General features: G+C 33.8%; 1 protein-coding gene across 1 annotated transcript in view; it reads right to left on the bottom strand.

Moving 5' to 3' along the window:
- Positions 1 to 14,356, bottom strand: part of VRK2 (VRK serine/threonine kinase 2) — a gene marked incomplete at both ends in the record, with an annotated part of 108,706 nt that overhangs the window by 30,020 nt on the left and 64,330 nt on the right. The window contains one exon of the mRNA XM_080711614.1: positions 4,845 to 4,977. Within this exon, the coding sequence (XP_080567740.1) occupies positions 4,845 to 4,977 (133 nt within the window). The remainder of the gene's footprint in view (positions 1 to 4,844; positions 4,978 to 14,356) is intronic.

Genomic DNA, 14,356 nt, shown 5'->3' with positions numbered 1-14,356 from the left:
ACAAAAACAAAAGTTGACAAGGTTTAAATGCCCAAAATAGGAGTCTTTAGTCAGAAATGACAGTAAGAAAGCAAAAAACATTTGAGTAAGATTCTCACTTGACAGAGGGAAGAGTGACTATCTGAAGGACAAATTTAAAGTTTCTTCTTACTTTTCCAAATGGTAATCTATATAATTAATGTTTTGTCAGAAGGAATGTATGCAACAATGACTGCAATTTCAAAAAGATATTAGAAAATAAAATGCAATGTGCCATATTTTAAATATAATAGTAAGTCCCCATCTCTCCTGTTTTTCCAATACTGTTTACATTCTAAGCCTTGATTTTTTTTGTGAAATACTACTGTGTGACATTAGTAGAACTTATTCAGCAGAAAAAGATATCTCATATTTGGCCACTGTATATTCTTAACCAAAAAGTTCAACTAAAGAGTCAAGATATATGTTGAGATTTTAAAAGTCATGTCTAAATATAAACATATGGGCCACATAGAAGTAGTAGTCTTTATTATTATTTTTTACATATTAATCAGGACTCTTTATAATAGTCAAATTTACCTAAAAGAAGAAACTAACAGTATAATTTTCTCACTACTAATGAAATACAGGGCACAGCAATATTTGATGGTTCATTTTAATAACTTAAATTAGAAAAATCATTTTCCCTTTTTGAATTATTGTTTGAGAAGATAAGTATTGTGTCAAGTATGACATTCCCACAAGTTTAGTAACATAAAAATATCTTCTCAGTTGATTTCTCATTTATTTTGTAAGTTGGAGTGATAAAGTATAAGGAAACCAAGGAAGAAATAACACCAGACCTGGATGTCATTCACTGTACCAAATGGCAAAAATTTTAAAAAGTATGTAATATGTTTCTTCCTTTGACATTGAATATATTATATAAAAAATGGACATCTAAAATGGCAATTTAGATATCATATTTTATGGTCATCAATGATGTCAAATTAAAACAGGTATTATATACTCAATGCCCAGGTCTGAAGTATTTAAAAAAGCTCAATATGTTAAATGCAGTGTATCTCTAGAGAAATTAGGTATTGACTGCATGCCTCAGTGAGCAGAAAAATATACAAAAATCCATACCACACATTGATCCAAATATTGCTTTTTAACATTACCAAGAATGTAACAAATTTTGAAAAAGTATATTTGACACTGCTATAATTCTCTTTAATTATTAGGCAACAACAAAATATGTAGAGTTTATAAATAATAGTTTTTATGAAGAAAAAATAATGAAATAAGTCCAATATACATTACTCTAATTTTACACTAAATAAAGCAATTCAGTCACTTAAAGAACATCTTTATGATACCCAAGAGAATTGACACTGGAAGAAAAATCACAATGTTTAAAAAATATACAGATATACAAATGTATCACAGTTCCAGAAGTAGTTTTATCCAGTCATCCTTTTGTGTATCATTTCTATGTATCTCTATGCATATATTTGGGTTGAAATAACACAAGCTAATAGCTAAAATGGTTATTTCTTTCCCTTTCAACTAACCTGCTTTTATATTAATTTGAATTAGAAACCACTTAGGTGAGAGCTGAAACACACAAGCACCTTCATTTTAAAAATCTAGTCAATGCACATACGCATGTACCCACGCATGCAGGGTACATACATAAACACATACATACACATACATGCACATACACACATGCATGCAAATGACCTTCAGCTTCAGTTTCTGAATACTAATACAAAAGAGAAGCAGAAACCAAATAGTTTGACAAGGTTAACAGTCACTATTGTTAGCTAACTCATAAGACAGTTTTACATTAAAAATTTCACTATTTTCTTTGGTCTGACCAGATCTAGATATACTTGACACATAGCAAATGCTTTGGCACGTAGTTCCCTGAACTACAAAAGGTGTTCTTTTGTAGTGATAACTTGTTTTTCTCTGTGTGCTTTCTTTTGTATTGTCTTACCTCAGTATTTATTTGATCTTATAGCTAGATTGGTGTGGAGAAGATTTTTCATTTTTCACTATGTCACAAACTACATAATGACTCTACTAAAAGTAAACACATACATTTTATGAATCTTACCTCTGCATTTACCTATAGGATTTATGGTCTTGTTTATTCTGGTTTCTAGGTATAGTTAAATAATTATTTCATCTTTTGTAAAGTCCTAAACTGAAATATTTTTTAGAATTAAATAAAAAACAGGAATGAACTATATTCAAACATTTGAGGAGAGCAAATCTTCCATTTTCTATATCAAACTAAAACTAAAAATTTGAGCAAATATATGTGCATATATCTATATATACATGTATATGTATACATACATGTGCATGTCTCTATAAGTATGTCTTTATCTACATGTAAGTATATAAAGACTTTCCTAGAAGTTAAAAGTAGATCATATTTTAAATACATTACAGTAATTTACAATTTTATAGGAAACCTGGGCAACCTATAACAAAAATAAGTATTTATTCCAAGATAAACTTTCCAGCAAATACCAAATTAATTAGTAGGCTCTTTCCTGAATCTTCTTCTCAGGCATGTAATATCTTTCTGTGATCATTCTGAGTTTGATATACTCCCCAAAGATCAAGAATGATAATATTTCTCCAAGTCATCAACTCCTTATATAAGATATAAGGGAGAAAAATGTTTAAATAGACTATAGGTTAAAAATTTGGTCAAATTTTTCATTATGATAGTACAATGAGAACACCATAACTTTTAGAATTACCCCTGTTCAAACTCTGGCCAGAACAACACATAACAACTATACTTCTCCTATAAATACAGTGAGGATTCTTAGGTATTTTCATACTCAAAGCCAGACTGAATCAGTATTAGTATTAGTGTCATAAATTGATATAAGTGGCCAAACCATAAATTAGTATCATCATTAACAAAACTAGACCCATGCTTAAGAATCCATGTGATGAATTTTCAGTTATATCACTATGGAAAAAAGTACTTTCCCATTTCTGAATATTCTAGTAGATATCACTAAATAAATCTGGCAAAGGTAAAGAATTAAATTCATTGGGAGTAAAAGAACTTGAATCTAAATATACTATCAATGAACATTTCTGATTCTTATATTTCCTAATTTGATCAATGCATGTCCCTTTGCATCTTTAAATGCTCACTGATTTATTAGCAATATAATTGCTAAAAATATTATACTACTAACTTTCTGAGTGATCATTATTTTTCCAACAAAATGACACTTGACAAATTTAGTGATTTCTCTTACTCTGTTCTGGGATTATAAAAGTAATTTGTTTCAGAAAATGTAACCTAAGATTCTTCCTGAAGGGAAGAAAGTATTCAACAGACATGATTATTCACATTTCACTGTATACCTTAAATGAGTCTAGGCTTTAATTGCTCTAGAAAATGATCAAGACCCTCTACATTACATGGTCAATGGTCCTTTTAATAGAAAAGGCAATAATATACAGTTGTTTGTGCCAACTAAAACTCATTAGAAAGACTCAGTTTAGGATAACAGTTCAACAACCATTAATAAGTATAAATGTCTAGTTGTCTTTTAGTGAAAATGTGGCCTTTTCAAAGCTCTTTAAAATTATTTGGTTTAAAATATATAAAAATACTTTTATAAACAATGTTTATAAAGAATATAATTTTGAAAGCCAAAGTTTTTCAATAATCGCCATTTTTTTCGCTAACATAACATTAGAATTGACTTTTTGTCTTGCTGACAGAGCAACTAAGAAAGTACAGTTGCATTGACCATATTGATTGTGAACAAAGCAAGCATCAGTGGGACTCAGCACCATATATTTTCAATATTGACCTCCTACTTCCTTTTCCATGGCTTTCTGGGTTGGCTATTGGATTTGGACTGCAGAGTAATAAACAGCTAAGGTTTAATTAATGGTAAATGAATACAAGACATAGGTTATGACTTTAACTAATTAGGGAATTGTTGAATTAAGTCTGCCTTGGAATGCAAGGCAGTACAATCGATATCCAATAAAAGGACTATGTATGTAATTTACCTGCAAATGTGTTTCCAATACCATCAAAGTGAGTTTAAATAAGTAAGATATATGAAAGGCGACTAGGAAAGATTTCCACAAGTTAACACTTTAGAGTTTCAAAAGAAGTATCCTTATTGTGGAGAGACGGTATCTCCTAAGGCTCTGATAAGGAAGGATACAATGAAAAACAGGAATAATTGCTCATCTGTGTACTTTTACAAATCTGTGATACACACTACAGAATAAAAACTCAAAACTTACCTCAAAGCTTAACATAGAAGAACTAGTGATTTTCTGGGCCAAATGAACAATAAAGTTTTATTTTTATTTTATTTTATTGCAGAACTAGGGGCATCCTACCTCTGAACCACACCCCAGCCTTGTTTTTTATTCTTAATTTTAAAACAGGGTCTCACTAAGTTGCAGAGGACCTCACTAAATTGCTAAGGCTGGCTGAGAATCTGTAATCTTCCTGTCTCAGCCTCCCAAGTACTGGGATTACCAGGACACCAGAAAGAATAACCAGCTCGCTCACTCTTTCTTTCTTTCTCTCTCTCTCTCTCTCTCTCTCTCTCTCTCTCTCTCTCTCTCTCTCTCTCTCTCTCTCTTCTTCTCTCTCTCTCCCCCCCTCTGCTCCTTTCTCATCAGTGAGTCTATACTGACCTTCTGTGGCTAGAAGAAACACACTGGTATAACAGGAATCTACTACTTCCCATAAAAAAGCCACCAATGCTCTCATTCTTCATACTGACTATTCAAGTGTCATTTCACATAGCTTTGATACTCGACTCTAATCCTTTTTCTGAAATAAATATAAGGGGAAAAACACCTACCTACTCCTTTGTGGGCATCCAAGCTGGTAAACTCTATTGTTCCATTATGGCCTTTTCTAGGATTTTCCTGATACTGTTTGTGATTCCCATTGGGACAGTATCTATAAGAAAGTCCATAATCTGCAAGATAAACCTGGAAAACATGAACAGACAGATGAGTAATGTTTTTGTACTATGAAAATATAACCTTTTAAATTAAGTCTTATGGAGAATTCTCAAAAGAATGGGAATGAACATACCATATGATCCAGCAACATCACTTCTGGATATCTACACAAAAGAATAAAAACCAAACTACCAAACTAATGTATGCATATCTATTTTCATCGCTTCACAATTTACAACTGCCAAAATTATGGAACCAGCCAAAATGTCCATCAACAGATGAATAAATTACAAAACAGCAAATAGATTGAAGAGGTAATGACTCAAAAACAAATAAAAAAATAAACAGAACCTTAAAAAGCAAAAAACAAAACAAAACAAAACAAAAAACCCACCCTCATGTGGCCTGTATTTAGAATGGAACATCAGTGTGAGACTTCTGGTCTTTCATACTGATCCATATCATCACTGTTTTCTTAGTAAGTCGGTTTGAATTACAAGAAGGGTCTCCAAACAGAAATATAGATTGTTAAAAGACAGCTCTTCAAGTGAATTTTCCTTATATTACTTTTGGAGAGAGAAGGAAGGGGAAAAAAGTAGTTTTACAGACTCAGCTATATTGAATGGAAAACTATTTTTTGTGTGTCAGGGAGTCAGAAAATAGTACCATCATTCCCAAATATATACTACCCTGACCCCCAAGCTCCCCAAATAAAGGAATTTTAGCTTCTAATACATGTTGTGTTAAAGATTTGGTAAATCTTTAAAAATGTAGCTTCAAGACAGCAAAGTATTTTAATAAAACCTGTATTTAAAAATATCTGTTAAATGACAATTCAGTATTTGGCTATAAGTTAAAGATTTTGGTTTTAGGATAGCCCAAGTAAGAGGCATTTTAAAATTCAAAATATTAAAAGCACAGAATGTTCTTTCTTTGTTGGAGAACATAGTCTGAAAACATTGATTTCAGTTTGGCTTTCTCTCCCCCAGATACCCTTACTCAACATGGCCTCAGAATTAATTGATATCTCTACCATTAATAAGTAGACACTTCAGGGTCAGATGTACAATCAGTTGCTTCCTTTCACTGTTTCTGATTCATTTTTGCCTTAATTTCTAGAATTAAGTAACTTCATTTTGCTAAGGAAAAAGCCAGAGGTTACATATTGATAATTCAGTAAACAAAATCATATTCTAATACAAACAGAGTAGTTTACCATTTTTAAAAAGGAGCTATCAAGGAGTTTTTCATGTAGTCATTAGGACAAAAAATAAGACCTAAGTTTTATGAATGGACCCTATATACCTGGTGGTATGCTGGATGCATTATATTCCACTGACCTAAGCCATCCTCCCTGAAATCCTGCAGGTAGACATCATCACTACTTCCCTTTCAGTCACATGGAAACTAAAGTTTAGTGAGTATATGATTTATGTAATAAAATAAAGCAAGGATTCTATAGCAGTTCTGATTTTAGAATCCTTACTCTCAGTCACTGTCAAGGAGAAATTGCAGTAGACAAGTTATACTGTTCAGGGAGGCTTTATTCAAGACGACTGCAATAAGGTAAAAGTATGAACACAACCTGAACGACACAAAAGGCAGGAAGAGTTTGAAGTGCTGGGTGAGCTAGTGGAAACATACTAGAGGGTGCTAGGGGTCACCAGTCAAAAATGTGTTGCTAACTCCCTCTTGACTACTAATTCCCACAGAGACTATGAAATGCCAAGGGGATCCTTAATATATACATGCCAAGGTTCTAAAGCTTTAAAGAGACTGGGAAATATATATTTTGAAAAGGGGCAGAAAAGAATCTAAAATTTCAAGTTTTCTTATGTAAATATTCTAAGAAAAGTCAAGAGATAATGGTCAGAAAGAAACTTGTCAAAAGTATGGTTGAATTGAGGGGAACCTTATGACTGTTTTAGCCACTGCTTAGCTATGAGCACATAGGTTCGGGTTGTTCTAGGTTATCAAAATTTGAAGAGCAGTGCAGGGTTTAAAGAGAAGAAGCTAATAATATTGTAAAGAAGGTGGTATACATAAACCATAATTTAGGCAATGTGTATCTCAGACTTAAAAGTGATTTAAAATATGCATGGTTGTAGCCTGAATAAGCATGCAATCTAAGAAAGAAATCTCTAAAGCAACAACACTAGGTATTATTCAACCAACCAGAAGACTTGGTAGTCTTAGTAGAGTTAGAAGTAGTATGCCAATAATCATGAAAGGCTACCAAACGAAATACAAAGTTAAGATTTTTAACAAAGTGAACAATTTTACATCCCCATGCCCTCCCTTACATATATACCTTATTAATCTACTAGTTTAGATTTTATCTACTAGTTTAGCATATGGTTCAAAATATATTCTTATAGTTTTATGATAATCAAACAAAAAAATTCTTAAAATTCCCATGAAAATTTTGAATATCACTAACATGTATCAGTATTTTTTTAAATACAGACATTGAGACTCTACTGAAGATACCTAGTGGGATTGCCATATTAAGTGAGTAAAGACTTGATGTACAAGGAAGCAAAGTCACCTTCTGTCCCAGGCCATCAAAATGCTAAAAAATTGAAGCACCGGGCATGATGGCTCAAGAGACCCTGTTTCCAAAAGTAAAAATATGTATAAAATAGGTCTGGGAGTGTAGCCCAGAAGTAGAAGGGCTTCCAGGAACCCCAGTACCACCACCAACAAAAAAAAGGCTAACAAATTAATTTGATTTGATTAGTTCAAAGTTCTACTAACATACATTACTAGATAGTCTATAATTTTGTTATAAAAATTCAAAGAATGGAAGAAGGGGGTAAAGACAGGGAACATGTGTCAACAGGAAAAGGGAGAGAAAAGGAAGTAGTATTTGTTGATGTTTAATTGTTATAATCACTGAACAAAGTAACTTTCACAAATTATTATAATAAATACAGACTACAACTCCTAGCTACGTAGCACTAGTCTCATTTTACATACAAGGTAGCTTAGCTTGCCATTAGTTAAAAAACTTGCCCAAGTATCAGAGCTAGTAAAGGTTAGATGCAGGAGAAACCTCGCCAAATGCTTTGTGCATATATATCCCTATCACTCTGAATTTCATTATGATGTGAGATTACAAAATAAAAGTATATTTTTAAAAAATCCAGGCCAGGCCAGTATGGCTTCCAAATTCCATTCCCATTCATTTTTTTTTTCTCTCACTCTTTCTCTATCAACTACAGAATTAGGGATTCTGTCAATTTCTAAAATTATGTTGAAGTAAAAAATACGTTGAAGCACAACTCAATCTAATCTACAGTAAAGATCATAGTCTAGGTCTTATTGCACACTTTAAAACTAAGAAGTTTTTAAATATTTATAGATTGTAAAAGATAAAAGACAGGAAGGAAGAAGGGAATACATGAAGAAATGACAAGAGAAAAAAGAAGGAGGGAAAGGAGTGAGGGAAGGAGCCACAGACGTCTACATGTGGCCCCTCAGGACTCTCAGAAGCCTAAAATACTATTTCCCTTTTTACAGAAAAAAGTTGCCAACCTCTAACCTAGAGTCAAATTGGGTTTAGGTTCTGTATGTTTAGGTTTTTTTCCCTATGAAATAAAAAATTAATAGTTTATGCTTTTTCACTATGCTACAAATATGTATAATATCCTTGCTTTTAGGTAGGCTTGCCTTAGGAAACTCAAGATTTACACCAGGATTGGGAAGAGAGTGATTATTTGCATTGTACTAAGTCTTGCCATAGGAATATTTAATGGCTATATCCCTAATTAATTTTCTTTTTATGCATTTTTTCTGAACACAGTAAGCTTCCCCTTCCTCAGAGAATACAAGGGACAGCCTGGCCTGCTTCCCTGCACTCTGAAACCAGTATTTTCCTATTTAAGTTTACTGTCTCTCCCATTTCCACATCATACTTACCACCAAATGAGTCCTTTTTCAACTTTTTGAAGCTGACAGAAAAGATGCATATCACATCCACGTTTAACAGATGGAAATTATGGGACATGCAAATGATGCAAGTCACCAACACTTGCTAAGGCCAGCTCCTTTAAGAGTTTTGTTTCAGTGAAGTCTTATCCTCCTTCCCACCAATGGACACCCAAATTGATCTCGTGCTTTCATGGACTTTTAATTTGAATATTTTATGGCTGAAAAGATAGTGTGGCAGACACCAAGATGCAATCCTCAAGAAATAACTGTCCTTTCACCCATGAGGAATGCAGTAGGATGCCAGCTTCCAGCAGCAGGGTCACTGGGACTCTCACATCATGCGAGTCAGAGCCACTTTTTAGGTTGCCCTCACCAATGACTAATCAGAGAAGACTGTGTGTGGCCATTTCTACCTAAATGGTGTCTCTTCTAATGGGCCATCTTTGCTCTGGGACTCTACAATGGGTTGGCTGAGACTGCTGGGTCTGCATCATAGTGCCTTTCTCCTACCCAATCCAGCTTCTTGTTCTTTAATATGTCAGAAAATCCCACTCTGAAAGATTTCCCTGTCTAATCTTGCTTACTCTAGTTTTATCTTTTATGGGCATTATATTACCTTCCCCCAGTAAAGCCTATGTACACCTAATTCTTTCTCAACATCTGCCTCCCTAAAAACTTGATTTGACACAGCTGCCCAGTAAATCACAGCCTTGATTAATGAATGAAATGAAGATGCGAAACACATTATCCTTTTGAGTATAAGCATACAAAAATACAAGTTTTTCTATACTAAGCAAACCGATCTCAAAATTCGACTCCCTCTTTTACTTAACCAAAAGCTGTACCCATATACACCACAGTCTCCTGTTCTGTGTTCTATACTAATTTAAGTCTCCTTTGCTTCCTGATGCTTGTAGGCTCAATGAAGGTTTTACTTTTCTGGATAAATGGGTGAAACCAACTATTAAAGAGCACTCTGTGATAATTCTCCATGAAGTAGTGTATGAAAAGGGCTGTTATCTTCTACCAGCACCTCATTAGAGCTATCAGAAATAGTTTTTTTTTCACTTTTTACCTTCTGTATTCATACTCATAATACCCAGAGTCATTACTCACACCTGACCCCTATTCTGACATGTAGATCCTTTTTTTTTTTTTTTTTTTGGTGGGTCTGGGGATAAAACCCAAGGGCATTCGACCCCCCAGCTATACCCCCCTGCCCTATTTTTTATTCCTTTTTTTGAAACAGGGTCTCACTAAGTTGCCAAGGGCCTCAGTAAGTAGCTGAAGCTGTTTGTGAACAGCAACCAGTCTCAGCCTCCTGAATGTTGGGATTACAAGTGTGTGCCACCATGCCCGGCATGTAGATCCTTTTACACAAGGCAATTTACTGTTTTTTTCACTGGTGTCCACATGGACTTACTATTTTATTAATGTACAAAATAATTTAGCTTTTATTTATGCTTTGCCTCCACATTTAAAGGCTATAAGATCCTAGGGGAGGAGGGGCCAGGGCAATATGTACTTTTGTATCCATGACAGCACCTACTCTAAGGCCTTCTGCTCAATAGTTTTAAATAAACTTTTATTGACTTAGCTTAATAATAATAATTGGATAAATTAAATTTTTTCCACACATATTTTAGCACTAAGCATACAAACTACTGGGTATTATATATTTTTTAAAAGCAAGAAGAATAAATGTAGATTCACTGAATTCTCACTAAATGATAGCATTAAATATTTTACATAGACAAATTTTTTTAACCTTTATTACTTTAAACAAAACTTACTTTAAGGCCTTTGGAAGATCAGTAAATAGTATGAGCAAGCAAGGTTTGGTGCACTGTTCAAAACAAACTTCTAGTAGCTGGAAAAGTTGGGGTTTGAACTTAAATCAGTCCAATTACAATGCTGAGGTATTTTTTTTTTTATTGTTGTTTTTTTCTTATGGCCATAGAAAGGAAAAGGAGATGACATGCACACATCTATAGGTCTAGAAGTAAGAAGCACTCTGAGAAAAGCATAATAGCGTATGAAATTTCTGAGGCAGAGGTTATTTCCATTAGTAAGATGCAGAAAAAGAAGCAACATTTAAGTTGTACCTTGAAAAATATCCAAGATTTCCCCAGACAGAAATAGGGAAGCAGAAAACCATAAGAAGGAAAACCAAGGTGTGGGCCCATGTGTACTGGTAGCAAACTTTTATTGAAAACACAATATAAGAAAAAAGAAAAAAAGTTTGCATTCATTTGTAGAGAGCTTTTGACACTGTGGTAAGGAGTTAGGACACAACTTTTACAAGCAAATATATGTCACTGAGGGAATAGTATCAGCAGCATTACTCTGTCACTCAGAGTATCAAGCATATTACTTTGTCACTCAGGTCTACATAAACTGACCAGGAAGAGAAACTTTGGAAAGAAAATGATTAATCACATTTATACCAAGAAAACTTGGTGACTGGTGATGAGTGGCCTAACCAACTAAATCTAAATTTGGTCAGTTTATGTAGACCTGAGTGACAGAGTAATATGCTGATGATATGTATCAAGCATATTACTCTGTCACTCAGACTATCAAGGAATAATATAATCAGCATTGACAGAAGGATACAGAGTCCATTTGGCAGAATATGATTGTAGTCTAGACAAAAGGCAGTGGAGGCTGTGCTAGGGCACTGGTGAAGGGAGACAAGCAGGGCCAAATATTACAGGATGAGTGAGCTGAGAGAGAGAATTCTGAAGACAGTGTGATTGGATGGATAAGTGAAGATTCAATGAATAGAGAAAAAAAGAGAAGAGAAGCTTTGGAAAGAAAATGATTAATCACATTTATAACAAGAAAACTTGGTGACTCGTTGGCCTAACCAACTAAATCTAAATTTGGTCAGTTTATGTAGACTTGAGTGATAGAGTAACAATTGATGGGAGAAAAAAAGGTTAATTTTTCTTGTTCCTCAAGAAGCCAAGAATCCTGAGATGTTGAGAGTCAGGAGCAGCCCGAATGGCTCAAATGGCAGCAGTTTCTAATTTGGGAGATTCAACGAAAGATGGTTAAGGAGCTAGGTATGGTGGAATATGCCTGTAATTTCAAACTTGGGAGGCTGAGACAGAAGGATTGCAAGTTCGAGTATACTCTCAACAACATGGTGAGACTATTAGCAACCTAGTGAAACCCTGTTTCCAAGTTAAAAAAAAAATAGAAATGAGAGCTCTAGAATCAGATTTCCTGGATTTGAATCCTGGTCTTACATCCTGTAATTACTGATATCTTCAGCAAAGTTACTTTACCTCTTTGTACTTCTGTTTTGTCATCTAAAATAAAAGCTAACCCCCCAAGTGGTATTGAAAGGATCAATTAAGTTAAACAAGACTTAGGTCAATATCCAGCAAAATAGCAATAGCTATAAAATAATATCTAATATATACATACAAATATAATACAATATGAATAAAATAATTATATATGTATGTTTATATACATGTATATGTATGTATATGTACATATGAAAATAACATCTAGAATATATGTCATATTTCATAAATCTAAAGAATTCTTATGGAGCAAGATAAGATTTTTTTTATCAGAATAACAATCATAAATTATGCAATTTTCTTTTTGTGTGTGTGGTACTGGAGGTGGAACCCAGGGTCTTTTCTACCTCTGAACTATACTCCCAGACATCTTTTTATATTTTATTTGGAAACAGTGTCTCACTAAATTGCTGGGAGTATCCCTAAGTAGCTGAGGCTGGCCTCGAACCTGTGTAATCCTCCTGTCTCAGCCTCCCAAGCACGGGGATTACAAGTGTGTGCCACCACACCTGGCTAAACTATGCTATTTTCTAAAGAGGGCTTCTAAAGGCTGTAAGTATAACCTGTCCCATACTTCTTTCCTTGGTCCTGGTGGCATGATATATTCCTTGACTTGTAGATGGTCTGCTCCCTGACTCTCCATTTCATATTTCCTCTCTGTATGTCTGGTTATGTGTTCAAATTCCTCTCTTTATAAAGACATCAAATCATATTGGAATAGGATCCTCCATAATGACTTGGCTTTAATTTGATCATCAAAGGTTCTATTACTGAATAAGGTCTTACTCACGGGTGCTGAAGATGGGACCTTCAAAAGGTTTTGAGGGGACATAATTCAATCCATATGAATCCCCATTCTGTTTCTCTTTGCAAATATGCCTTCAGAGTTTTCTCATTATGGCTATATTAAACAGTGAAAGTCTCTTGATACAGTGGCCACATCTCTCCCACTAGGAATTTAAGGGTTGTATAATGCCTAAGTTAATGTCCCTGACTATACTATGAACAGCTAAACTTGGCTGGCTCTACCTGTTACTCCCAAATACTGATTGGCTAATTAATAAATTCATTTATGCATTAATCTATTCAATTTCTCATTGTTCACTTATAAACTCATTTATTGAATTATTACTATATCCCATGTTCTGTGCCATCTGCTAGTACTATATCAGTTAATAATATCAATTTATAGTATTAGTTTTCCTATTTATAAGACTAATAACTTGATCCCCTAAATGATTAGCACATATAACTGAAAAAAACCATTTTCACCTGATTCTACACCAATAGTTTCCTAATTCAGACCTGTAGCTAACTACCAATCTTATATCATGAGTCAGAGGCTATGAGAGATAAAAGAGACCACAGGCTACTTGATTTACAGAAGGGGAAACTATGGTACTGAGAGGTCTACTGAATTAAGTTATGAGAAAAAAAAAAGAGACCTGAAGAACTGGAATCTTATTAGTTAAAAATAATAAAAATTATCTGTATTTCCATCTTCTTGTGAATGTTACAAGAAAGAAAAAAGTAAGTGGGAGGAAGGTGTGGGAGGGAAAAATGAAGCTTGAGGAAGAGAATAATTCAAATAATGTTATGTCAATATATGAAGGTATTGCAACCAATCATGTTAACCATTAAGATGTTACAGGGAGGGAGAAGAGAGGAGCAGGATGGGATACAGGGAAAAATACACCAAGTGACGATGCACTTGTGAATGTATCACTTTGAATCTCACCATGATGTATAATTATAATGCACCAATAAAAGTATATAAAAAAGAAAGTGGAATAATAAAATGATACCTGATGTTATGAAATGATTTTTAAGCCAGGCATGGTGCTGCATTGCCCATAATCTCAGTACTTGGGAGGCTAAAATAAAAAGATTCCAGGTTTGAGGACAGCATCGGCAATCTCTCAGAAGCCTTGTAAGACCATTTCAAAACAAAAAATTAAAAAAGCTAAGAGTATAGCTTGGAGGAATGCCTCTGGGTAAAATCTTCACTACCAAAAAGTAAACAAAACAACAAAATTAGAAATTGTATAAATTTTCTTAAGAGTGGTAATGACATGATGATAATATGGTGAGTTATCTTTAGTTTTTGGAAGTCCATGCATAATAGATACAAAATAAATATAAAATGTCATGACACT

The sequence above is a fragment of the Muscardinus avellanarius genome (assembly GCF_963383645.1).
Source record: "Muscardinus avellanarius genome assembly, chromosome: 15".
In the NCBI taxonomy this organism is placed as follows: Eukaryota; Metazoa; Chordata; class Mammalia; order Rodentia; family Gliridae; genus Muscardinus; species Muscardinus avellanarius.
This window is presented reverse-complemented; position numbering and strand designations above follow the sequence as displayed.